Source organism: Pleurodeles waltl, chromosome 3_1 (genome assembly GCF_031143425.1).
Source record: "Pleurodeles waltl isolate 20211129_DDA chromosome 3_1, aPleWal1.hap1.20221129, whole genome shotgun sequence".
Taxonomy (NCBI): Eukaryota; Metazoa; Chordata; class Amphibia; order Caudata; family Salamandridae; genus Pleurodeles; species Pleurodeles waltl.
Window position 1 is genome coordinate 767,349,715 of NC_090440.1, and position 26,966 is coordinate 767,376,680.

The following is a 26,966-nucleotide window of genomic DNA, read 5'->3' on the forward strand; positions in this document are numbered from 1 at the left end:
GGGGATCTTGTGGTCTTATCTCCAAAACGTACAGTGTTCTACAGCAGTCTGCATACTTCCATGGCACCCCTATCAAGAGAAATGGGAGATGGATAGTGCCCTGGGCAACTCCCATGAACAATTGGAACTCCTGTGGCATGAGATCCCCAAAACCTACGGAGCATTGCCCAATAAGAAACTGTGTATAAGCTCATGGTTCAGTGGTACTATTCCCCTGCCCGTTTACATTCCATATTTCCAGAAACTATGGCCACCTGTTGAAGGTGCACCACACAGGTCTGTGACTTCCAACATCTATGGTGGTCATGTCCCCTCTGGCACAATTGTCTGGAAAGGAATCATGGACAATATCAAGAACACACTGGAATACCCCATACCAGTACACAACTGCACAATCATAATAGGAATATACCTGTTTACACTAATAGCTGCGACCCATGCAGACTGGTATCTCGTCCGCCAATGACAGGAGATGTGAAACAACTAATAGCCTTAGCCTGGAAGACTATGGCTGCCCCTTCTATTGCAGCTTGGTTTACATTGCTGTGGCACATCCTAGCCATAGAGCAAATGTTGCATAAGATTTCACTCTATGAAAAGAAATTCACACGCCTCTGGCAACCCTTGATATAATACATGTCTCAAATACCTCTGTTTCTGGCCACCTAGACTCTGAGCCATTCATCTGTTTGACTAATTACTATCCAGAGCACTACAATGACATGCCTGACATTGCGGGGTGGTGATGAAGAGAAGGTCCTCTCCCGCAGTGACTCCCTCTCCTACTTGCTATCTGCTCCGTCCCCCCATAAGCCCATAGCACTCGTTGTCAGTATCCCCCTCCCCTCCTTCCCTGATCAGCTGGAGGTTCCTTTTCATTCTGGGTTTAACTTGTTGTGTCACATAGTTGGGCCTGTTGGCCCTTTAGCCTCTATGTCTGGGTCCTGCTCGGTGGACCCCAATCCATCAATCGCTCCCTTGCATCTATGGAACATCAGATTCAGGGTGGGAGATATAGTCTAGCTGGCTGTGCCCTTATGTTTTTATGTCAGTAGGGATCGATATGGAGACCCGTTCTAGCACCTCTACGTGTAAACCTCAGGGTGTCTCCAAGCATTTTCTCTTAATATATTTTGTTTTAATTTTAAGCCTTTTTGACTATCGGCACAACATGGCATGCCTTTTCTCAGTGTTGCAACTGTTGAGCAATATAACGTGAATATATACATAAGTTTGCTTCAAAACCGGCACCAATATTATGTGATTTTATACTATATTAGTCTACTAATTGATAACAATGTAATAAACAGATACTAAACAAAAAAGAACGAGGAAATAAAGCTGATTATCCCCTACTTCTCTTCCAACCTGCAACTACCTATTGATCATGAACAGCCCCCTAAAAGGGTTGACTGGTTTCAGCAGTTTCAGAGGCATACAACGTCTACACTTCCTGTAATTCCAGCCATTCTGAATCTGTTTCAGATGGATGGAAGAATCCAGACAGAGTAATAGTATCAAGTTTTATTGGTAGACTTTACCCACAGGCCCAGGGTGATCTGGAGCTTCGTCAGACTTTGTCCATTGATCTTCTTTTGGCTAAGTTGTCAGGTCAGCCCTTTCTCTTGACTGAGGACATTGGAGTTTCTAATCCTGTGGAAAAGAAGGTTGAGGGTGCTCATAAAAGGACTTATGCTGGATTGAGGCTTTCCATGAGATCTGAGAGTTATTCAGTTTATGCCTCTCAATATTTGGTCAAGTATTTTCAATCTCTTTATTCAGCTATTCAAGAGGGTGAGATATGTTTCCAATCACTGGCATGAATAGAGGTACATGCTATGTTCATTGTGGATGTGGTGTTTGACGGTATCAGAGCTTCAGCTCTGGCTTCTGCAGGGGTGGGGGCTGCCAGGCATCATATTCATTTGAGAAGCTGGAAAGCAGATTCATCACAAAAGAGCTGTCTTTGTATAATGCCAATTTAAGGTGTCAAGTTGTTTGGTGAGGAACTAGAAGACATACTGGGTAAATCCTTCAAAATTCAAAAACATTTACGGCCTTTCAGACACAAGCATATGGGTTTTGACAAAAGTAAATGACATTTTGATAGTAGCAGGAGCAAAATATCCAGTTTCTACTTTAACAAATCTTGCTTTCAACCTAGACTCTTCTCGTCAATTTCTGGAAGAAAGGGATACCCAAAACAACAGTCCTGACTATGCCTGGTCCCGAACTTTCTTAATTCTTTTGAAGAACTATCTGAGTTGCTTTCTTAATTTCTGGACATCAGCAGTTTCCAAAAAGTGGGCCCTGCAGATTAGGTCAATGAGATACAATAAGTTCCCCTCTGAGGGACAGATTTCCTCTGACTCTCCTTTTAATCAATAAGATCAAGAATAAGGTGCAGTTAGAGAGTATTGTGTTCTTCATTCAAAATAAACTATTTTTCATGTTCCTCAAGAACAATGAGGAACAGGTTAATATTCAAGAGTTTTTGGTCCATAAGGCTTCAGGAGGATTCCATATGAATATAGATCTGAAAGATCCCAACAGATCTATCCTCACTATTCACTTCAAGATAAGTTCTCTTCAACACATTATTCCTTCAATATCTCAGGTAGATTTTCTAATGATAGTAGAACAAGATGTTTATCTGCACATACGAATTGCATAGTCATCCCAAACGTTCCTCATATTCTATATGGGAATAGATCATCAGCAGTTTGGCATTGTTTCATTTGGACTAAAGAAGTCTCCAAGAGATTTTGCAAAGGTTTTACCTATATTGATGGTGCTAATTTACAACAAAGGAATAACGATCTATCATTACCACAACAGTCTTTTGATCCAGGCATGTGCTCACAATGGAGAGGTCTGTCAGATGTTGAGAGCTTGGGATTTCTGATGAACCAGGAACAAATCTAATCTCTTCCCTTCTTAGGATCTGGATTTTATTGGGGCCACCTTCAAAGCGGACTGAGGAAAAGTGTGGAGGCTGAACTTATTCACCAGTTGAGACAGATTCTGAAGAAGTTGGAGATTCCAATGAGAGAATGGCTCACGATCCAGGGAGATATTGGATGTTTTTTTCTTCTTCTTATGCTAGACTCATAGAATAAAGGAAAATAAAGGAAAGAGGGGTTTCTTTTTTCTTACAATTCCTATTTTCTTTCAGGCACGTAGAGTGTTCATAATTCCTTGGGCACACTTCCATCTGGGGCAAGTGATTCTACGCATTCTTAACCACTGGTCTTCGGCATTGGAGGACTACAACATTTGTATTACAGTAACCTCAGTGGTGTTGAACAATTGGCTTGGTGGATAGAGGCTCTGGTCTTATATGAGGGGACTCCCTTTGCTTTCCTGAGTCCCAAAATTCTGACTACAGATGTCAACAGTTGAGGATGGGGGTGGGGGACATGTCTACTCAAAACCTTTGGTTGCATCAGGAATCACTCTGCTCGTCCAATTGGAGAGAGTTATGGCATCCAGAGGTTTCTGGATTTTCTCTTTTCTTAAGATTCTAGGGTCTCTGCTGGTCGTCCAAACAGACAATCTGGTAACAACATCAGTTACCAGTTTGGGACAAAGTGTCAACCCTTAAGTCAGATAGCTCTAGAAATAATGTTATGGGTCGAAAAGAATATCTTGTTTATTTCAGCAGTTCATATCTCTGAATGCCCAATAGATCAACTGAGCCTGATTCTTTCCAGCTCCTAAGATTATGTCATCAAGTGCTCTCTTTTTCCAAAACTATGTCTCAGATTAGGAACCAAGAAGGTGAATTTGTTTGCAAATCAAATATCTACCTCCCCTTTATTCTTTTCAAAGTTTCCATACAGTCAGGTGTTGGGAGTGGAGGTTCTTCTTCAACCCTGACCGAAGGAACAGCTGCATGCTTTCCCCCATTTCCATTAAGCTGAGGCCTTCTACTGAAAGCTCAGAGAATGGTGGTAGGTTTCATTCTTTTAGTTCCATTTTGGCAGAGAGGAACATGGTTCCCTGTTGTCATGCCTTTTCATAAGTGGTCTATTTCCAAACAGATCTACCATTTACAGTATTCCAGTAAAACAAAATCTTGAATTCCTTCAGCAAGGGTTGGACATTATCCCTGTCTACTTTGAAGCTGTAGTAGTCAGACATCAAGGCGTTTATAATTCCTTGGGTAGGGCTTCCACGATTGAAGATCTAGTTCCTAGACTTTTCAATGACTGGTCAAAATATTTTCTTAGAAAGCAGACAGATTAATTGTATTTTTCCCATGATGCTTAGCACTTAAAGTATTCAATGCAAATTGATGTACTGAAATAGTTATTGTTTCATAGTATGTAGAGGATGACAACACTACTAAATTTGCAAAATAAATACTTATCTAACTTATTGAGCACAGGTATGTCTGTTGGTTGATTTCTTAATACATACCATAGAATCAATCTACCAATGGAACTGGGAGATTAGATAACAACACAGCTGCCTTCTGTGTTAATGGCATGCTGTTGTTTACAAGTGTGCAGTGTGTTGTACTCCAAGGTCAAGGTTTCTGAAATACATAGTAGATTGAAGGAATCAAATGTAGGAGTGGGCAGAACTTGCAGACTTTCACTCCATGGAATTCTGTGGAGTTAAATGAAAACTCTTCCAGATTCTGCCGAGTTCTGTGAACAGGCAGAAATTGGCACGTCATACTGCTTATACTGATTTTTAGCACCAGAGCTCATTCTATTCTGAGAAATCAATGGGAACAGCACTGCATGGCATGCTATAGGGCGTTGATGCTCAAATTGCCTTTGCTGCTGCTCGAGTAGGTATTCTACTCGAGCGGTAGCTTTCTGACCGCTAATGATCACAACCTCCTGTGACCGTTTGTGATGAGAAAATCCCACTGGGTGCCCCCTAGCTCCCAAAAAATCACACTAAGGGGTGGCAACTATTGCCTATTACTTCCTATCACAACTATTTGTGAAAAAAACCTCTGTAACACAGTGGTTGTAAGAAGTTTGCAGGAACTCCCTGTTATAAGCGGGCTGCGGAGTGACCAAAATTCTGCCAACCCCAGCAGCATATCAGACTTTATCACCCCCTCCAACTCATAAGTACTATTACTCTTGAACAAAGTCAGTGAAAGATAATGCCTACACATTCAGCACTTTCCACCCTTTTTGCCTAAGAAGTATTTCAACTTGCCTTCCCAATCTGCCACAGTGGTATGACACATTAGGCAGCCACTAGGCAAACATTATTTTAAATATTATTTTTTGTTAGCGCAATTATTTGTTACACTTCTAAAACCTAGCAAACATATATCAGCTTATTTAACTAAAGGCAGCATGGTGTGTGTACTGTAAAGTGAGACCTGAGATCAATAAAGACCCAATGCCGTATCACATAAAGTGATGGCCAGATCATAAAACACTTTTGACTGGCACTATTTCATGTCCTTGGTGGTATGTTAAAGAAGTGCTTGCACTAAAAACCTTTTACCATCACAAAATGCACTGTGGTTGTTATGTGTCCTTCTGTTTTTACTATTTTTGTGATGTGCCCTGGTATGTTGTGTGCTATTGTGCTACTTTGTGCATACATAATTGTGTTCTCTCTATTGTTTACTTTAGATATGTCAACAAATGCTGCTACATTCTCAGCCAAAAGTAGTGCATGCCTTAAAATGTACCTGACAACAAGACATTTACACTGTTAAAGGAGAGCAGAGATATTTTACCACCTTTGAAGGTGGTAAGTGATTTTTTTTCATAACGACTGTGAAGGCATGTGCTGCAGCATTTGTTGACATTGTTGAAATCAGCATTTGTTGACATAAATAAATTGAACAATAGAGCATAACTGAACAAGATACAAAGTAGCAAAGCAACAAAATTAAAACACAGTTGGACCTGGCGCTTTCTGCAAGGTCATCCCAGATATTTGCCTTCCTTTACTAAGTCCATTTTTGTTGGCTGGTAAAATGTGTATATACCTGATTGGCCCATTTAAATTACTTATAAGTACTGAGTAAATGGTACTACTGGTACACAGTGCCTGCATCTGAAATGCTACTATTGGGCTGGTATACTCATTGTGCCACCCTCTAATCTAACATAGTCCTGTAAAGCATGGTCCAGGCCTTCCACTGCAGCCTGTAGTGCAGTTTTAAACTATCATTTTGACTTTCAAAATAAACCTTTTGCCAGTCCTAAAGATTCCTTTTTAATACTTATGAGTCACTCCGAAGGTACTGTCTAAAGGCTTATACAGAAGCGTGTGCGGTATTTAAATAGTAGGACATGTGTAATTATGTTTTCCATGTCCTAGTAGTAAAAAAAACCTAAAGTAATTTTAATTATGGCTACACTAACCCTCCCCCCCCCATGAACTATCACTGGGTTACTGATAACTTCAGTTTCGGAGCAGATAGAGAAATAATTTTCTCCTCGTTTGTAATGTGATCTAAAATCCCTTTTAATGGTAAAATTGGATTTTAAGTTACTATCCTGAAAATGCCACTTTTAGAAAGTTGACATTTTTCTGCCCAAACAAAATGTTCCTTTCTACCAGTATCCAGGGACACATGACTGTTAATGGATCTTCTGGGTATGATGTGTATTTCTTTGAGGCAGGGGACAAAAGGGCCTTGCGTGTGGGGAAGGATCTTCCTCTCCTGAGCAAGGTAGCCTGGAGGCTGGGAATCAGCATTCCTGAGCTTCAAAGGCTACCCTGAAGGTTGAACCCACTTCCTTCCTAATTTCTGAAGATGCCTACCCTGCCACTGCCAAGTGCAGCTTACGCCTGGGCCTGCCTGCCATTTATCCCCCCATACAGATTAGAGCCAAACCCTGGGGAAAGGGAAGAACTGACCAGAACCAGTTCAGTGTTATACAAAGAGGGTGTCCCCAACATAAAGGCTAGAACGAGGCATAAAAGTGGCACCATTAGAACTTCTCATCAGAACTCTGCTGGACTTGTGCAGATTCAGAAGAATGAATGGCCTGCTGTCTGAAGTATGAAAGAAGACTGGACCTGCTTCCCTTGAAGCCAGGATCCCAGAAATGACTCCACGGTCAGTTGACTGACTTTCTGTTAGGGCTTCAATGATACAAGCTTCTAAAAGACCTTCCCTGCAACTACCCGGATGACCAGCTCGATCTGTACCTGCCTAGATCCTGCTGCTTGCCTTCACTGGACTGAGTTCTGATTTGCAAGAGGTGCCCCCCCAGGTTCAGTGCGGTTGGCTGGGGTCAGAGTGTACTCCTACAAGGAAAAAGCTGCAAGAAATGGACTCCAGGTGAAAACCCAGAAGTCCTTGGCTCTTCGAGTTAAAAGAACCTTCTCTGGTCTCCTCAAGAACACGAGTGGACTTTACCGAGGCCAACATGGGACCTTCTTCTGACTGCTGACATGAACTTCCCAGCTTCAGACCCAGAACTTCATCACCCAGTTCTCTTTGTGTCAACAACGGCTTTGTCCAGCACGAATGGCCTTTATGCTTCTTGACACTATTTTTACTAAAAACTTAAAAAATACTTAACTTGTGTCATACTGATAGGATTCTTGTCATTTGGTTGTTCATTTTCTTTATTAAAATGTAAACTATTTTTCTAAATAGATTTGGGATTTTTCTTGGGTTTTGGTATTACTTTATGCTGCATGATTGTTTTACACATTGCCTCTGAGTAAAGCTTGACCGCTGTTGTGCCAAACTACAGGAGGGCAAGCAGTGGATTATTTAGTAGCTTTTTAAATTCACCCTGACTAGGATTGCGTTTATTACTAGAATGGGGTTCTTACCTCTCTTCTTAACTAATAACCTGATTTCTTGCAGCACATCACAACAAAACAATCAAAACAGAATGCAACACAACAACTGCAACATACTGCAGCATGAAAAATAGCAGCACAAATAAAACAACAGAACACATCACCACCATTACAAAATGACGCACAACAAATGTAAACCAATGTTCTTGTCACACATTACCGCTTCCAGAATTCTGTTTTCATAAGAGGATGTGGGGGAGGATGTGGTGTACTGGCCAGATCTGTTGACTTTGGAGTTTGGGAACCAGGTTTAGTTGAGTCTTGGCATTGGTTCAACATCCTGTGATTTTGGGAAAATCACGTAATGCTGTTGTGCCTACAAAAAATGAATGTGCCCTTATGAAGGGTAACTGGTGCTCGTATAAAGCTCTCTAGTAACTTTGGGTCTAGTTTACACTACATAAAACTGCAAACAATAATAATACCATGACAAAAGATGAATTGGAGCAAGAAGTACCTTAAATTAACACAGCAATGGTAGGGGGCTCAGGGCTGGTTACACATGCGCAATTCAAGAACTGCGCTTAGGTAGCCTTGCACAGAAGAGACCATGCAGAGTGGGTGATGACCTGGAGTAGGCCTTATGAGATGGGTGTACACATGTGAGGGATACTCAGTGTGCTTCTTGACTTGATTGCAGTGACACTCCATTTTATGTCAATAGGAAAGGCCTTCCTAGGGGACAACTCCAGTTCCCTAGGTTCCACACACTCCAGAGTCACACTAATTTACACTGTAACATGTAGTAAAAGAATAATGCAATAGGTTACAAAAGTATATTTGTTCAACTTATGGGTCATCCAGGAATGTCATCTTTCTCTGACTCAGATCAGGGCCAATTACTGCTTTGTCCAGCTGCAGGAGCAGGGCCTTGCATCAATCAGCCAGCTATCATTCCTTTCCAGGAACCGGGCCTGTTGTTGGCCCCTCAGCTAGGAGGGGCTCCTTGGAGGAATTGCTGGGAGAGGCCCTGGAAGGAATGTCAGGGAGGAGGGGCAGAGTTTCTCAAAGCACATGTGCCACCTGACTCCTGGACAACACCATTTTGAGCTATCCCAGCAGGAATGTTGGGTGGAGAAGTGATGTGGCACATCAGGATAGGCTAGATGATCAGCCCTGCTGGATACTTCTGCCCCCACTTAAAAGGTCTTGCACAGGGGAGGGCTCTCACTCTTGGCTGTGCTTCTTGCAGAACACTGGGACTCAAGATCGGCATCATGGACGACTGGAAGGAAGAACCTCCTGATTACCCACTGGGGCAAGGACTCTACCCCTGAATGACTCCAAACCCTGTAGGGCACACCCCGGGACCAGGTAAGCTGGCCCCTTAGATCCCCTGAGGACCAGTTGAGGGAAAGACTGGGCTCTGGCGGAAGGAGAGTGCGCTGCCCAGAAGAAACGAAGGCATCCAGATGAAAGGCTGCGGCAAGGAGTCAGTGGGACTGGCTCCCCACCGAGTTGGGAATCTTCTAGGCAAGAAAGCCTAAAGAAAGTGCTCCAGCTGGAAAGGGCTCACCAACAGAAGAAAAAAGAACCAAAGATTGTCAAGAATGGGCCCGAGATATCTTTCTCCAAAGTTTGGTGACCTTTGACCTCTGTCAGATGGCAAAGTAGGTGGGGCTCCGCTGCAGTGCTGGATTCTTGGCCCCAGGGTCGGCCAGGGCCCGGGTGCTGTCCCCAAAGAAGAGTGGAGCCAGGGAGCGCCATTGTGCATCTCCAACAAAAATAAAGGTGTGAGAGAGTGCCGTTGCACTTCCTCGAAGGGAAAGGGAGGGGCCTCGGAACCTATCCAGGGGCCCCACAAAAAAAACAAAGTCAGGGAATGCTGTCATGCGCCTGGGAAGATGAGGAGACGGGTCCCCATCCCAGGGCCCGCAGCGAAGCAAAGTCAGTGATGTTGTTACGCCCCACATGAAGGTGAAGAGGGGGGCCCCGACTGCATCCCAGGGCCCCTGATGTCCAGAGAAGGATGGGGGAGTTCCGCTGCACTCCACCATGTGGCCAGCCCGGCTGCAGCACCACACACGTTTGCCCACAGGAGAGGGCAGACTCCAAGTAAAGAGCCAGCTGCTGCTCAAGAAGGTGCTGGCCGGGTGGGGTGCCGGCAAGAGCAGCCAGGGGTGGGCTCCCCGAGCTGCTCTCCAACATTGTTGAGGGCCATGGGCTGTCCGGGTTGGACTAGATACAACCCAACAAAAACACCCGGGTTGAAGGAAACTGCCACAACGACTCTCCCTGGAGCAGCAGGAGAGCTGCTCATTTGTTATGCATGCTCCAGAGGGAGCACCCCATAATGCCCTGCAGGGCCTGACCCAAGTCCCTGGGCAAAAAACACTTGGAGAGTAGGGTCACCACCAAAATCATCACCAGGTGTGGGGGAGCTGCAGGAGGAGCGCAGCCTTCCCCCAAGAAGTTATCAAATGTCCCCAGCCTGAGTTTTAGGGGACTTGGAAATGATAACCCCTCAAGGGTTTCAATGTGTTTTCAAGCTGGTTTCAACTGGAACTCTTGTTTGAGGGTAGTGGACCTGTGCTCTCTAAAGGTAAAGAACATGGCTGCAGTCCTTGTCATCTCAATGAGGATATTAATGGATTATTGCAATGGTGAACGTCCTCTATGGGTGAAAAGCAGTAACTACAAGTTTTGTTTACAAAAATTGAGTCTTTTAGGAACTATGGTTAAAACGGTAGCATATATGCTAAATGTGATTAAAGATGTATGGCTTGAGCATTGTGGCCAATGATATGACTTGTGTAGGGTCACATGAAAAGCCACCCTCTAGGGGTGAAAGACGGTATTAGATAAGGATTAACAACCAAGTGATATTCTTTAGGGGCTGTGTCAACTGTGCACCATTTTTATGTTTAATGTTTCAATGTGGAATATGATGAACGTTGGCCCACACCCTTTAGGGGTGTAGGTTGACTGCGTAGATCATTCTAAGGGTAATCCTAACAGCACAAACCACTCCAGCTGGCCTAGACATGTTCCTTGTTGATGCTTATTTGAGTAATGAGACTGACAGCACTAGTGATCAAAGTAGATGCACTTTATTTCCAGTATTAGGTGCTCTCACTCCAAGTTACAGTCAAATATTGCATTGGAATACAAGTGAATGTTCTGCCATGTGAGTTGTTGATTTATATCTCCCTTCGAGAGAGACAAAAATGATTATGCAACGTCATTGAAAAGTAATACCACCAGCCTATGTATATTTGTAAATTGTTACATAGTATTGAATGGTGTGTGTGTAATAAATGTACTTTTACTTTATCCAAAGAAAAAGCACAGACTCGACAATCAGTTACTGAGGGTTATTCTTGTGTGCTTGTGAATGCTGATTACTAGCCCACACCACCTCCATTTAGTAAGCCTTGGACTGCTCTGCAACGCTATCCTATGAGAGTCAAGTGCTACAATGGGGTGTTTGGTGCCCAGTGGTGGTGAAGTGCAGACCCATTACTTGTGCAGGCCACACAACTAATGACCCACCCTCCAACAACCTGGTAGTGATTAGTTACTAGTGCCCTTTTTAGTTAATGTTAAATGCTGCGAGGGCAACAGAAGACGATACCGCAATTACTTGTTTATGAGGAAGACGACTTGAGGTATTTTGGCCATTTTCATTGGTCGTAGCTTTAGATTCAATCAGAAATGTATGTGTTATTGGAACATCTTGAGAAATGGAGCCCTTTTGTTGTGTTGTTCAGTACGAAGAACTGTGTTTCACAAGACTGCTCTTCAGCTGCATGCCGGCCACCGAAGTAAAAAAATTAACATTTGGCCAATGGAATATGTTCATGGGCTTGTACAGGCTCTTCCCTGAAAAACTATTTCGAGGTTAAGTTTCAGAATCTTACTTCTAGAATATTTGGTTTGATTTGCAGTGACATGGTGTACGAATGGTTCTTAATTGTCCCAAACAAGCCCAATTTAAGTTGAAGAAGTTTGTGGTTTCTCTCTGTAATCCAAAGGGCATGCTTACCACGCCGATTCAGCAAGCAGGACACATGGAAGTCTTCATAGTAAGTCACCTTATGCACTTCTCTGGAGTTCCTACACACCTATAGCCTCACATACCTAATAATGAGCCACTCTTTCTGAGGAGCTGTTATCTGTATCCTGATGCATTCAACGCGATCTCCAGTCACATGATCCACACTGGCGAGTTCAAATTTCCCTTCATTAAAAGGACCCAGATTGTTATACATTACGCATGTGTTGGTATTCAGGGTTTTCATTCTTCCAAACTGGACATAACCTGAATGTAGAATATCTTCGGGATGCTCTGAAGCTCCAGTAGCGATACTGATCTTGCGTATGTTAACCGGGCTGTCGAAAACGATGATGAAAGTATTTCCTGGCTCCACCTTCTTTCCCCAGAAGAACTGCCCACTACTGCGGCATATGTGTCCTGGTTCGTGCTGCTCGTGCACTTCTAGGGTGGTGAAACAGGAGGCAGGCGGTAGGGCGTCCTTGTTTAACGGAATCTCTTGAAACTCAGGATGCTCTGCATTGATTTCAAGGCTTTGGAAAGAAGACAAAGTGCCCACATGCTGGAAGAGAGCTGGCGTCACATGTATCATTTCTTTTTGAGTTTTAGATTTGTAGAACTGCTCCAAAAGCCAGTCTCCCGGCATTTCATCATAGAACATCAACAGAAACCGTGCCAGTTTTGGAAGATCTTCAGCATGATATAACTTCCCAATATATCCGAGCTTTGAGTAGGATATTGTAATCCAAGAGGAGTCTATGTTTTGAAAGGAATTTTTGATTCCTGTCAGGAAATTTTCAGCGCACACTACGTCATCTTCAAGCATTAGGTAGTACTCAGACAGGGGTGCACAGAAATTAACGAGGAAGGCATAGTCCGCGTTCTGCTTTGATCTGTGTTTTACCTTTTCTTCTGGGTCGTCAAAGTTTCTTTTGAGACCGTCTAGAGTGGGATAGTTCTTCATGGAGCTACACACGACAATAAGGTTCCCTGCATCAATCTGCGGACGGAATATCTCCCCAATCTCCTTTGCCATCTCTGTATTATCTGAAGGATCTGTATTTGCTAGGTACACGACTAGCAGCATCTCTTCCAGTTCTCTGGCGTTTGATGCAGTGAAAACAGATTTCATCGTGTCTATCAAATAATTTTGCGGTTTCCTTTTAACTGATGATATGCCAATGGACAGGAATCCTGAAAGATACAAGCATTAGAAACAATAACAAATCATTCAATTAGATAAAATCAGTGGCTTAAAACACATACGTTCATTTGGGTTACACTTCTATGCTTTGATCTTGATGGCTTCGTTTTGCTGTATATATCTTATGCTGTGAGTGTTATGCTTTCTAAAACTTGCTGATTTAAGTTTTCATTTTGTACCGGATTTGCAATTAACGATACACAAATGAGTAAGTAAGGGTTTATCAAGTATCGTAGTACAATAGGTAAATGGTACAACAGCAGTAGGCGAATATAGAACAAATGTGTTTGAAACACCAGAAAGATAGCAGAGAAAGACGTTGTCGTTTTTTAAAATTTTGCCGAATTCTCAGTGTTCTGGAGAAATGTTAAACAAAAAGGAAAAGTAATTGATAATATTCTTGCATTGATAAAGAAATGGCATTTAGGTAAAACAGAAAGTACAGGATTTAGAACAGCTGAATGGCACAACTTTTAGAAAAACCTAGTCAATAAAAATTGCAACATGGTTCCAGATAATCAGGTAAATTAATGTTACAGTATTGCAGAACAAAGTTGTAGAAAGAAGACAAAGGGCTTGATTATGAGTTGCTTGTTATACTACGATCCGTGCGTATATCCCTGTTTATGCACGGATCAGAATTACGAGTTAAAAGGTATTTAACGCATCCAATAATTATCTGATGCGTTAAATACCTCAAGCTTCGTTATATTGCGGCAGGTAAAACATGTCAAAATGTAACCAGGGACAAGTGTACGTGATTCACTGTACCATGACGTTTTTGGTGTGTTGAACACCAAAATCCGTATATTATTCCCCAATAACTCATAAAGGGTGCTATTTATCACACCCAATAAATAACAAACATCAGGGTATAGTTAATTACCATGTGCAATTAATAGCACCTTGATTTGTAATCAGGCCCAAAACACTTGTTTCAGTTGCTTGATTAAGAAATTGGAACAAAATGGTAGTTCTTTGTTGGAGATAAAATCTAAAGTGTATTTAAAGAACATAAAACTAAAATGGACTAAGACATGCATGGTAGTGATAGACTGTAATCAATATTGGAAGTCAAATACGGTACTTGGAGACAATTTAAAGTGGTCATCTAGTGACTGATATGAGTAGAAGCTTATAGCTGAGAAGTTTGAATTGATGCAAGCCATTATTAATTACTCATGCTAAGATGTTACCCCATCCTCAACAGACCCAGATACTGCTAATAGACCATGTTTTGGGGGACTACATCGAGGCAAGAGGTTGAAATAGGACCACATTTTAATGAATGCCCATAACCCATAGGGGCATAGAAAAAAGGGTGTAAACAAATTTGACAAATAACTAATTATTTTCCACTTATTAATCAGCAGATAGGGAGGTGCGGAATCAAATAAAGGCTTTATTATTTCTGACACAATTTCAAATGTTGGTTTTCTATAAGTACATGGTATAGAGAGACATCAATGTATGGGTGGGAGCGTGAATATGCTGACTCCAATAATTTATGTATTGTCTAAATCAGGACTTGCACACCATTAAAGAACTTCCTCAAGTCTACTGTAGACAGCTGATTCCAGCCATGTTAAGGAGAGAATCCCATGATGGATCGTGCCACCTATAGCTAACAGACAGCAGCGGACTTTCTTAAATTCCCACCTAGATAATGATCCTTCAGGAACGATTTAATGTTGGTGCTCTGACAGGGAGTAGCTAGAAAATTAAAATACCTCCCACTTTGAATTAAAGCTGTGACCACACCAAGCAAATGAATCAAGTATGCCCAACCCTTCCTAGAAGAGCTCCCTTGCCTCTTCTACACAAGCAGCTATCCATTCATCCTTTCACCCTTCCATTTACTATTTCACCTTTACTGTCTGTCACACATTCATTCTTTCATCCATCATTAAAACTTTCCACACTCTCTCACCCATCTCTCCACTCTGCCATCTATTAATCAATCCTCCCACTTAGTGAGCCATCCATCCATCAATCATCTTTTCACTCTGCCACCCATCCACTCTGCCATTGATTCACTCATCCTTTCACTCTGCCATCCACCCCTAGCGGGCTATACCTGTCATTAAAAGACCGCTCCAGCATTAAAGGCTTGAGTCGAAGCCTGGGACCATTAACAAGGGAGCTGGACTTTAATGCTGGTATAGCCGAGCTACGGAGGGCTATATGGCTATTAGAACATTCGGCCATTAGAGGGCAGAATGTTCTAATAAATAAAAAAAAGGCCTCAAGGAACCCGAGGGGAGGACTTTGTTCACAGCAACAGTTGTGAACAACAACATTGTAATGTAGGAGCCCCGGGCTTCTACAAGACAAATGAAGCCTGGAGCTACTCCAATGTCTTCAATGGAGCTCTTAACATTCCAGTGTTCTGATATGCCTTCTTTTCACCTGTCCATCTACATATTCATCCCTTTGCTCAGCCATCATTTCACCCGTCCTTCCACCCATTGATACATCCCTTTACACTGCTATCCTTTCGCCCCTCCATCCATCTATCCTTTCACTCACTTATCCACCATTCCTTTACTGTGCCATACTTTCACCTGCCTATCCATCATTTATCATTAATTCACTCTTTCACACACACATCCTTTTACCCACTTATTCATCCACTCGCTCACCCATCCATCTTTCTATTCAACATTCTATTCTTCTTTCCCTTTTCTATTTGCCCATCTTTCATTCCCCCTTGCTCCTGCTCGCTCTCCTATTGACGCTCTAGTCCTATATCACATTAATTATGAGCTTTTGTCTGGTGAGTTGTAAATGGAAGGTGCCCATCAAGAACCCCACCCTTGCTGTAGCTGCTAAAGTGGGGGGTTCACAACGTCCCTGGTAATGGGCAAAAAAGCACACAGAACAATGCGTTAGAAAAGTGGACATTAAACTCATAAATCAAGAAATCTTGAGTTCACTTTCTTAATATAGCTAGCAGGAGTTGGATTGGAGCACAACTAGTTGTCTATGTGGTCCAATGTCCTATGAAATCTAACACACAGAATCGTGGACATAAGAGTTAAGGTGGATGTTTAATGGCGCAATCCATTAGTGTGTATGGCTCGGATATTTCTGCAGTTGGCAATCTTGTGACTGAGGCAGGTCTTTACCAGGGAAAATATAATAGTGTGGTCATGTTTTTGTGGGGAACCCCATAAAAAGAAACATGGAAAGAGAAAATAAATAGAGGAGTATGCCATTCCCCAAGGTTTTCATCAAAGGAACAAACCTACATTATTAGTTGGGTCTGGGAATGCAATTATTGTTATCGATACTTGATATATTGGTTTCTCCATATCTGACAGCTAAATAGGCTTTTATTTGTGTCAAGTATGCAGATTGTCCCCTAATTGTCTTCTAGGATGAGACCACCAGCCACACATTCCACTTTCCTTGTTTTCCCGTCATTCAGAATTCTCAGTCTTCACCAGGCAATACTTCACACCACCACCAGCCTCAGGCCTTCCACTCTCAGATGGGCGCGCACATATTTGTGCATACATTTTCAGATAACTTGCATTTTGAGTGTTCCCTGTTTTGCCAATGACATAAAGTACCACTTAAACAAAAGAACTAAACTGCATGTTGTAGGAAACAAAACTTTCTGAAACGAAAAAAATGTTTGGTTTGTCTGGACCATGGGGAGTGGAGGGTATTCATTAATTCATGCACCTTATCAGAAACTCTGAAGAATTGTGCCTGGAATGTTACTGTACTCATACTCAGGTGTGGCCCCTCTGCTATGGCAGAGGAGTCCTGCCTCCTGCTGAAAGAAAGCAGGAAAGCAGAAAAATAAAATGATAATGAAAAGCTCTTATTATCATTTTATTTTTCCACTTAGGTAGGGCAGGGCCAGCATGCTAGCATCCTCCGCGTCAGTGGGTGGGGGGGAGGAGTGCTAGGTACACTATAAGTGCGCATGTTGGTTTGGCCAGCAGTCTGAGGCAGGCCAAACTGACATGGGCACGTAGAACTCTCCACCCGGCAGTGTCTCACAGCCGGTGGAGGCCTAGCCCAGGCTCCCACTCCCTCAATGAGTGGCATTTCAGCCCACTCAGGCCAATCTCGGAGCTTCTTTCATGCTGTCTAACTGCATGAGAGAATTGTCTGGATTGGGTGGGGAGGGGAGCAAGGGTCCGGTAGGTAAGTGTTATTATTATTAATTTTATTATTGCCCCCCGGTCCACGTGCTGCCCCACAAGCCTTTCCTGCCAGCAGCTACTGCTGCTCATACTTTCATGACAACTGCCCTCTACGAAGTCATCTGTCAGACCTTACCAAGTTTACAAGGTCTTGCACAAATTTTCTGATAAGGAGATCTGTGTAACAAAGAAGCACACAGAGATGGGCAGAAAGGATACAAGTGGATTATATCTTGTTGTGTTAAGCGCATTTGTATAGCACATTCCCATCATTTATATGGTCAGCCCTGTCAAGTACCACACATCAGGGGTTAGATTAACGCATTTTAGTGTGGTGGTCTGCATCACCACACTAAAATGCAAAGTCACGCCTAACTGCAAATGTAATAGAGACGGAAACACCGCTATAGATGTAGCACTGAGCAAAGCAGCGCAGACTGTGTGCCGGCTGCTCTGGCAGAGTGTGTGACTAACTGCACTATTGCACACTCTGCAGTGCTACCCTGGTGTTGAATTAGAAATTTACATATGCCAGGCGAGTCACAGGAGTGTGGGTCCAGTAAGGCCAGCCAGCTCTGGGGGAGGGGGGAACTTAGCTGCCTTTGCTGGCTGCTTCATCCACTACGGCAGCATTCATCATGTGACTGCAACAACAATAACAGTGTGTTCATTTACCGATATAAGAACTTAAGTCACTCCTGAGGCGGGCCGTGACACCAGATATGCTTCTTAAGTTTGTTTGGCAGCTGCTGCTCTCAATGCTGCGTTTGCTACCAGTTAACTGGTGCCTCATCATGCCGTGCGAACAGACCTGGCCAGTGACCAGATGTCGGCAGACAGTCATCACAACCTTGGCCCATTCAGGTCTGTATTATGACTTCTTGAAAATATAACTTAATTTACAGCCTTACTGAGCCTGTAGCTCTGCTCACTGCACCCTGTAGCACACATCACAGACTATGTCGTCTCTTGAATATTAAATGGTAAGGACCACTATTATAACTCATCACTGACTATTTTCACCAGGTAGTTTGAACGTCTGTATCCGATCTGAAGCACTCTAAGCTTGCCCTCACTGTCAGGTCATTCCTTCCTGCGCACACAGAGCCTGTTCCTGATGCACATACAGGAGCTGTACTTTCTGAGCACACATGGCCTGTTCTACCAACACAAGAGGCCTATGCATCAGTGTATCCTCAATCTGCACATCGGACCTGCACAACCTACAAACATGACCTCTTCTTTCTGCAAAGTAGGCCTTTCAATCGTACGCACCAAGGCCTGTTCTATCTGTGTAGTATGCACAAGACCTGCACACAGGCCATGCACTACTAGGCATCTTCACCCTGCACACATGGGCTGTCATTTTTGTGCACTGATGCCTCCTCTCCCTCCACACACCACCTGCAATGCACACAGGTCCTGTACTGTCCGTGGTCAATGCACACAAATGTCGGCACTTTTGGCCAGATAAACTCCACTCACCCAGCTATATATGATCATTTTTCTAGAATAGTGACTGAGCTAAGACTTTTTGAAATATTGGTGCTTTGCAACAGTTTCAAGATCTTCCTAGAGTTTAGCAGTGCTCAAATGGGGGTAATTTCTGATACTTACGTTTCCCACCTCTTTGCTTGATTTTGCTCACAAAAAAGTGTCACTCAGAGTTGTGAAAATGTCACTCATAATTACACAGAAATTGTGAAAATGTCACACATAGCAATCTAAAACCTTGGCAGCTATGTATGGTCTCGTAGCACTTTCACTTGAACTCCTGGTCTTTGGGATCTTTCCGCCTCTGAACTTCAGATGAAACATAACTTTCTGTGGCACAGAAATCTTGCAATTAGCGCCGCAGCCCTGGATAAGCTGAACTGCTGATGCTTGCGAAACTAAGCTGCATTTTCTGAGTTGCTAAGAGCAGGTTGCTCAGAAAGGCTCAGTTTAGGGAGAAATTCCAGGCCAGAATCAAAACACAGAAATAACCATGCCTAGGGTGGTCAGGATATGCCTACCCTGCCCCCTTCTGTTTTTGGCTGAGCCTAGGGCTCAAGATGACTGCCAGCACTTCTTAGTTGAAGTGTTGGCAGCCGATCAGATCTCATTAGGAGACCTGTGTGGAGGCTCTGTCCAGATTTCAAATATTTATTTTTTCAATAATAACTTCAAAACTACTGAACGGGTTCACACAAAATTAAAAAAGGTCTCTTACTGGACTTGGAGCTAACTTTCTGCAAAATTTGGTGTAATTCCGTCCAGCAGTTCAGGCTCTAGTCATGTTATATATATATATATATACATATATATATATATATATATATACATATATACATTACACCAGTAGGTAGGTATAGTTAGGACCTAGTACCCATGGAAAAATATTTTTTTGACTTGGCTACATCTCTGGCTTCGTTTGACAAAACGTAATTTTCAAAAAAAAAGTGGCAAGTTAGGTCTTGTTGTGTGTGGAAGGGTTTGGGGTGATTGATCAAGCTGAGGACGAGAAAAGGGGGGTCAAAAAAAGTGTGTTTCACATGTTAATTCCTATAGAATCGTTAGACACTACTGCTAGACAGAATTACACCAAGTTTGGCTCAAAGGTAGCTTTTGGTCCAGAGATCACACTTTTTCTTATTTGGTGTAAATCTGTTCAGTAGGTTTTGAGATAATAAAGTAAATCAGAATTTGTATATCTAGAAGAGTGAATGTTTCACAAATAGTCGCGATCTTGTGTTGAGATTTTGTTAGCTCTTTGACTACAGGTACATACCACAGAAAATAGTTCAGTTCAGCCCATCTGATCTTCTCTATGGGCACTCTGCTAGGAGTTCTATCAGTCTGGTTAAGGAGGGGTGGAAGAAAGCTGTCTAGAAGTACACCCTGGGTTAATCTACAGGTAAGCTGTCTGTAACCAGATGAAAAAACTCTGGAAGAGGGTTCCTGAGAGCCTATAATGCAACCAGTAGGTCATGAAACTCTGGTACAACCAGAAGGCATTCTGGTAGAGTCCAAGTGTCCAAGACCATTTAACAGGGACCTTTGAAGTGAAAGAGAGGAAGGGGGAGGCTACCTACCTGATGGACCTCAAGACCCACAGAACCCCCTAAGTGAACTCCATACCACTCGTCTCAAGCCGCACTAGAAGAGGTCTGAGGTCACCATGGTGCTGGTGGTGGATGATGGAGTAGAAGAACAGAGTTAAACTCTCCCCAACCTCCTGTTATCCAAAGTAAAAGATGGGCTGGTAGAAGGTGTCAACCTCTCTCTTACCCTGACCTTACAACACCAGATGGACTGCGGCTAGTTGTTTGGACAGTTTGCCTCACTGTCCGCTCTCACCCCTGCATGACATAGATACTGGTGACAGTCCACCTGTCAAAAACAAGATCTAAAGACTGTCAATGTGAGGGCTAGCATTCAGTAAGAAGACTCCAAGATGCTGGAGTCTGGAGTGATTGTGCAATCCAGTAATCCCTGGTCCAATCCAGTGATGCTGGTTCCCAAAACCTCCCCACTGGGTGCCACCCCAGAAATCTGGGTATGTGTGGACTACAAGGGCTCAATTAATTCATGACGAGTGATGAACACCCTATACCCCAAGGTGATGAGCTCATAGATCCCTTAGAGGCTTCCCTTGTTCCTGAGTAGTTTTAAAATTGCTTTGGGATACTGGCAGATTGCCCTAAAACAGAGGGGCCAAAAAGAGGTCAGGATTCTCTACCCCAGAGGACCACTTTGAACTTAGGCTAAAGCTCTTTGAACTCAAGAATACCCCTCCTACCTTCCAGTGGTTGTTGAATCTGGTCCTGGCTGGGATGGAGGCCTTCACTTCTGCTTGTCTGGATGACATAGTTGTCTTCAGTAGCAGTAGCGAGAATCACCTGTTTCACCTCCAAGAAGTGCTTCAGGCTTTGCAACAGGAAGGCCTGACTATCAAGGACAGCAAGTGCCAGATAAGGCAGGGTCTGTTGCATACTTGGGACACCTTTGGGAGGGGGCAAGGTGTACGCCCCCCTCAGGCCAACAGAGAGGCCATCCTGGTCTGGGAGCTCCCTAAATCCCAAACAGAAGTGAGGAGCTTCCTGTGCCTCACTGGATATTACAGGAGATTTATCAAGGAGTATGACACCATTTTTGCCCCCTTGACAAAGCTGACTTCGAAGAAGCAGCCAAAGAAGGTGATCTACATAGAGGCCTGTCAGAAAGCCTTTGATACCCTCAAAAGACCATGTTTACAGCCTCTGTACTCAAGGATCTGACTTTTCCCTGGCATTTGTTGTACACACTGACGTCTCATAATACGGTGTAGGGGCAGTGCTTTCACAGCTGAATGAGGCGAGTCTAGACCAAACTGTAGCCTTAATCAGTAGGAGGTTACTTCCCCAGGAACAGAGGGGGAGGCCTTTGCTGTGGTCTGGAGACTGAAGAACCTGAGGCCATACCTGTTTGGGACTCACTTCCGGGTCCAGACAGACCACAGGCCACTCAGGTGGTTCATGCAAATGAGGTATGAGAATCCAAAACTGTTGAGGCGCTCCATCACTCTAAAGGGAATGGATTTTACCGTGGAACAATGTCCTGGGACACTGTCCTGGGTCAGACCACTCCAATGATGATGGTCTGTTCAGGTTCTTCCACCTTAGTGATGAGGATTCCCCCGAGGCTGGATAGTTCTTCTCACTTTCAGCTGGGGGGACACATGTTAGATCTGTCAGCCTCAAGGTGATCTCCCCCCAAACTTTTTGATTCCCTCTCCCATTTTTGGTGATCTTATTTAATTTGGTTTTTGCTCGGACTCTTTGCATTTTACCACTGCTGACCAGTGTTAAAGTGTTTATGCTGTCTCCTTGGCACATTTATTTCCCTTAAGTCACTGTTACAGGGCCTGCCTCTGTGTTTATTTAAAAAGCTGGGCATGTACATTTAAGTAGTGAAAAAACCCTTATATATATGTTTTACAGTAAGGCATACCTCTCCCATAGGATTACATAGGGTTACCTTATTACATTTCATAAGTGAACATTTCTAATTGGAAGCAGATAGGAATGTCGAATGTGATGTCTAAAGAATTGCAGCTTAAAGCCCTCTGTAATGGTAAAGTCAGATTTTAAATCACAATTCAGAAAATTGCATGATGAAAAAGTTGGCATTTTCTTGTCACAACTATTTGGTGCCTACAGCCTGTTCCTGGGTCATGACTAAGTATAGTTTGCCATTTTGTATTCCTTCCAGACAGAATCGAGAGTCTGTGTGATGGCAGGATGGGCAATCTCGGACTTGAAAGGGGGCAGAATTGCCACCTACTACTCTTGCACTTCAAGGGCACTAGCTCAGCACATACACAAAGGACTTTTGTACAAGCCTATTGTGCCCCCAGACAGACTGGGAACAGGATAGGGAGACAGGCAATACCAGACATTTCTGGGAGGATGGGACTCAAAAAGCTTCTCCCACTTCAAAGCTGTCACCAGCTATAAGTAGCTTTCAGACCCAAGTCTTCAGATTACTTCTAAACCAGCGGAAGGCTCAGATAAAATACTGCTGTGTTGCTCTGCTGCATAAAGGGCTGCTCTGCTACCCTGCTGCTTTGCTGCCATACTGCACTGCTGCTTTGCTGCCCTGCTGCCTGAGTGAGATAGAAATGGACCACCAAAGTGACTACAAGGATTAGAGACTCAGGGACAGAAAGGGATCCACTCATATTGATTCCTGCAACTTGACTCTGCTGGCTATGAATGCTAGCTCACCAAGTGGTGCCCTTCCAGTCCTGGATGCTTGAAAGTGGAACTAAAGATGATCTGCCAGCCCAGCTGTGGACTTCACCAGGACTGACGCAACGCAACACAGGCTCGATGCAAACCTGCACTGAAGCCCTTGCACCTCACCTGACCCACCTATGGTAACTACAACTCTCACCCTCGCCATGCACTGCTAGTTACCCCAAAAATTACATTAGTCATGACATCTTCTATGACATCATTGATAACATCCCTGCAACATCTCCAATACAATTATTGATGAGAAAACTGTGCATGGCGAGGGTGCGAGTTATAGTTATTTTAGGGCACAAGCTATAGTTTCTTGAGATAACTATAACTTCTGCATTTGTATGTTTTTTTGTGTGTAAAATCTCAACCTAACCGTAAAGTCCCTGTAACCTTTGTTTTTTAGTGAATATATATATATATATGTATACATATACATATATATAGTGAGAGAGAACAATAGATAGATATAGATATAGAAATATAAAACATGCATTTGTATTCAAAGTAACAAAAGAATCAATACTCACTTTTCCTGCTGGGCCGATACCCCTGCATATATTTGTAAGGAATAGGTAGAAGGTTCATAATTTCCTCTTTGACATCAAAGTGTTGAAAATGTATCTTGTGTGATGATATTTCAGGAAAATTGGCTTTTACCATTCGGCCCAGTGCAGTAGCATCCTTAAGAAGGAAATATATGACAGTTATAACCATAAGATATGCAAAAGTGTTCCAATCACTTGATCCTAATGCTTGTGTCCATGTCGGTTCAAAATGTGCCAAATGTAGGGTTTAGGGATTGCTGTTACAAGCATAAATATGCCAGTGGAGAGACTGACAAAAAACGAGATATAACATCTTTGCATGTCAGGTGTTTAGACCTTGGATACTGAAGTGAGATGGAACTTTCTCAGGCTCTCAAGTAAGATCATATGTTAAATATGTTAAAGATATATTTCCACTATGGGGTCATTATGACCTCAGTGGTCAGAGATAATGTGGCGGTAGTACCGCCAACAGGCTGGCGGTACTTATCGCCACACTATGACATTGGCGGGTTGGCTGAATGTACCACTCCGACCGCCATGGCGGTAGCAGCCTCCGGGCTGGAGATATAAATCTCCAGCCCGGCGGCTGCTATTGTGCCGCCAGTGGTATCATGACCTGCCTACTTCCATGGTTTTCGAGGCCCTATCAGTGACAGGGAATTCCTTCCCTATCAGTGACAGGGAAAGAATTCCCTGTCACTGATAGGGCCTACTTCCATGGTTTTCGTGGCGTTCGTAACACCCCCTCCAACCCCCAATACTCCCCAGATACCACCCACCACCCCTTCATCCACGCTCCCCCTCCCTTCCAAGCTTCCTCCATACACACACACACACACGCACACACTCATTCACACAGACATACAAGCACACATACACGCATGCATCCATTCATTCACGCACACATCCGTACACACATTCACACTGACAAGCAGACACACATTCACATTTCCATGCATATACGCATTCGCACACATGCATACCCACACGCAACCAACCCTACACACACACTCGCATTCACCCACACACACATACATGCACACACACCCACACACACACAACACCCCGCACGCCCCTCCCCTGTTGGAAATCCGACTTACCTGAATCCAGGGGGTCGTCCGGCAGGGGACTGGACGGGGCACTGCTACTGCCAGCAGCGTCCGCAAGCAGAACACTGCAAGACCGTATTATTTGTCTGCTATATGGCGGACGCATGGTAGCAATGGCAATGGTCTTTTGGCGGCTGTCACCGCAGAGGGGCACAGTTTTTACAGCCAAAGACATAATGAGGGCCTATATCATTTTCAAAATCATAGGGAAAAATGTTTTCCTGATTTAATCAACTCTAAATGAGGTTCTTTGCAAGACAGGATCATAACAGAATGAAACTTTTTAACAATTTGGGTCAAGGTCACAAAGCTATTTGCGGTGCACATTTAAATTACATCTGCAAATACTTTCGTTTCATAAAGCAAAATTAGTTCAGGAATTCACCAACGTTTTTCTACTTGTAAAAGATATACTTACACAGAGGCTTTTCCATGTGAGCAAATTTCCTGCTGTGTTAAAAGCATTCCAAGCAGGAAATGTCTCAAAAGTTAGTGAACACCCAGAAACGTAAACGATTTTGAGTAGTAAACACCTCTTCAAGACATTCCAACTCTGTAAAAGGTCAGAGATTTACTCCTGGCAAGATCAATAGTAAAGTTTTTTCCAGGGTGGAAAAGGAATGGTGCCCCCCCCCCACAAAAAAATTGGGTAGGACGTAAAAAAATGTAAAAAGTTAGCAGGTGTGGTTTCATTTGATCTTTGTTTCTTCATGAGAAAATATACTTGTTTTCGCTTGAGAAATAGAATTTTCAAAACGTTTTCAGGATTATGCAAGAGAAATTGAGACTGTTGCAGGATTCCAGGTGTAATATGGCAACATTTTGAGAACCTGGAAATCTTTTGAGAATTCCAAGAGTTATAAATATGCACCTGTTCGAGTTAGCAAACCTGTGAGAGAAGATTTTATTACTTTGCAGCATAATTAGTGTTTGGCGGCCAAACTGATAGTGTACCCACTCTATTAGGTAACCGTCATGTTTCCTTCAGTGGAATCTTTTGACCAACAGCCCATCTGACATTGAACCATCAGATGATGTACACTAGACTGTTTGTTCTGTTCAGCCCGTTTATGACATCATATTTTCCTGCTTGGGACCACCAGTTAAATCCTTAAGTTGATCCCAAACAGTCAAAAAGTATTAATGACCACTCCGCACTGGGGCAAATTTCCAGTGCATCAAATCCTTTATTATTTTGTTTTTCAACAATAAACTTTGACCTTGGGAAAGGCGACGCAAGCAACACAAGCCCTTAAGTGAGATATAATAAGCCCCACAATGCAATGTTTCTTTGCTGAATCCCCAGAGAAAGAGAGTGTTAGGCCTGCATCCAGGAGTTAAATAACCTCATCGCCCCAAAGAGGCTCAAGGCACTCTAAATTTATGATTCGGCCGGACAAGCAGTCCTGCTAATGAAATCAGTACATTCCATGCATTCTTTAGCTCGCTCCGTTACCATGGTGTCTAGGCTCTGCTCTCTGAAGGTGGCCTCCATTAAGGCCCTCAATCTAGCCATATCCTCTCCCCTTCAGGAAGGGTGGCCAGCCCAAGGGGCATAGCTCTGCCTGGCTTAGTAGATCTACAGTAACACAAAGCAGCCCAAGTCACTTTCTAGTACTACTCTGCTTTGAGAAGGCATTCTCTGGGTGGAGTGTGGGCATTCCCATGCATTCACCCATGGATGCTGGCGCAAGCCCAGATTTACTAAGAACAGTAAAACTGGGAATGTGTCAAAATGTATGTTATCCCAACAGAGGTGTAAGAAGGAGAAGTATGTTAGTTCCTCCTCGTTATTCCCTTTCTCTACACGTGCTGCATTCTGCAGCACACATAGAAAGAAGAAATGTCTTGGAGGATTGTTTTTCCTGCACAGAAATAATCCTCTCTGTAATGTAGGCACCCTTGCACCATAGCGAAAGGGTGCCTGCGTTGGGGCTAGGCTGTACGCAGTGCGCCAGGGCAGAGAGAAAGCAGGAATACGCCATATCTTATAAAATATGGGGCATTCCTGGCCATCTTCATTTGATGCAGTGCAGCACATTATCTTGCTGCGTTGCATCAAATGTTAGTGAATCTGGACACTAATGTCTACAGCTACAGTTTAATGTTAACATTTGATAAATGTAAAATGTGAATATATCAGTTTCTTCTACGTACTGCAAAACTGTTTGGCGAAACATCTGGAAATATAAACCTTTGACTACAATATTAGAAATGATCAAAAGTTTCAAATGAATCAAACTGAAAATTAAAACATGTGTGAGTTCTTCACTTTTAGCATAGTTATGCACAAAAGGAACTACCACAAACATATTGTGTACATCATCACAGACACTACTGCTACGCTGTACATAAAATAAATTGTTAAATA

At 43.2% G+C, this 26,966-nt stretch overlaps 1 protein-coding gene across 2 annotated transcripts in view; it reads right to left on the reverse strand.

Annotated features, from left to right (window-relative positions):
* Positions 1-10,840: 10,840 nt before the first annotated feature.
* LOC138284604 (alpha-1,3-mannosyl-glycoprotein 4-beta-N-acetylglucosaminyltransferase C-like) overlaps positions 10,841-26,966 on the reverse strand; it is a 147,455-nt gene continuing 131,329 nt past the window's right edge. For both annotated transcript variants that reach the window (XM_069223576.1, XM_069223577.1), the window contains 2 exons: positions 23,466-23,619; positions 10,841-13,000 (listed from right to left, as the gene is read on the reverse strand). In XM_069223576.1, the coding sequence (XP_069079677.1) occupies positions 11,877-13,000; positions 23,466-23,619 (1,278 nt within the window). In that variant the 3' untranslated portion in view covers positions 10,841-11,876. The remainder of the gene's footprint in view (positions 13,001-23,465; positions 23,620-26,966) is intronic.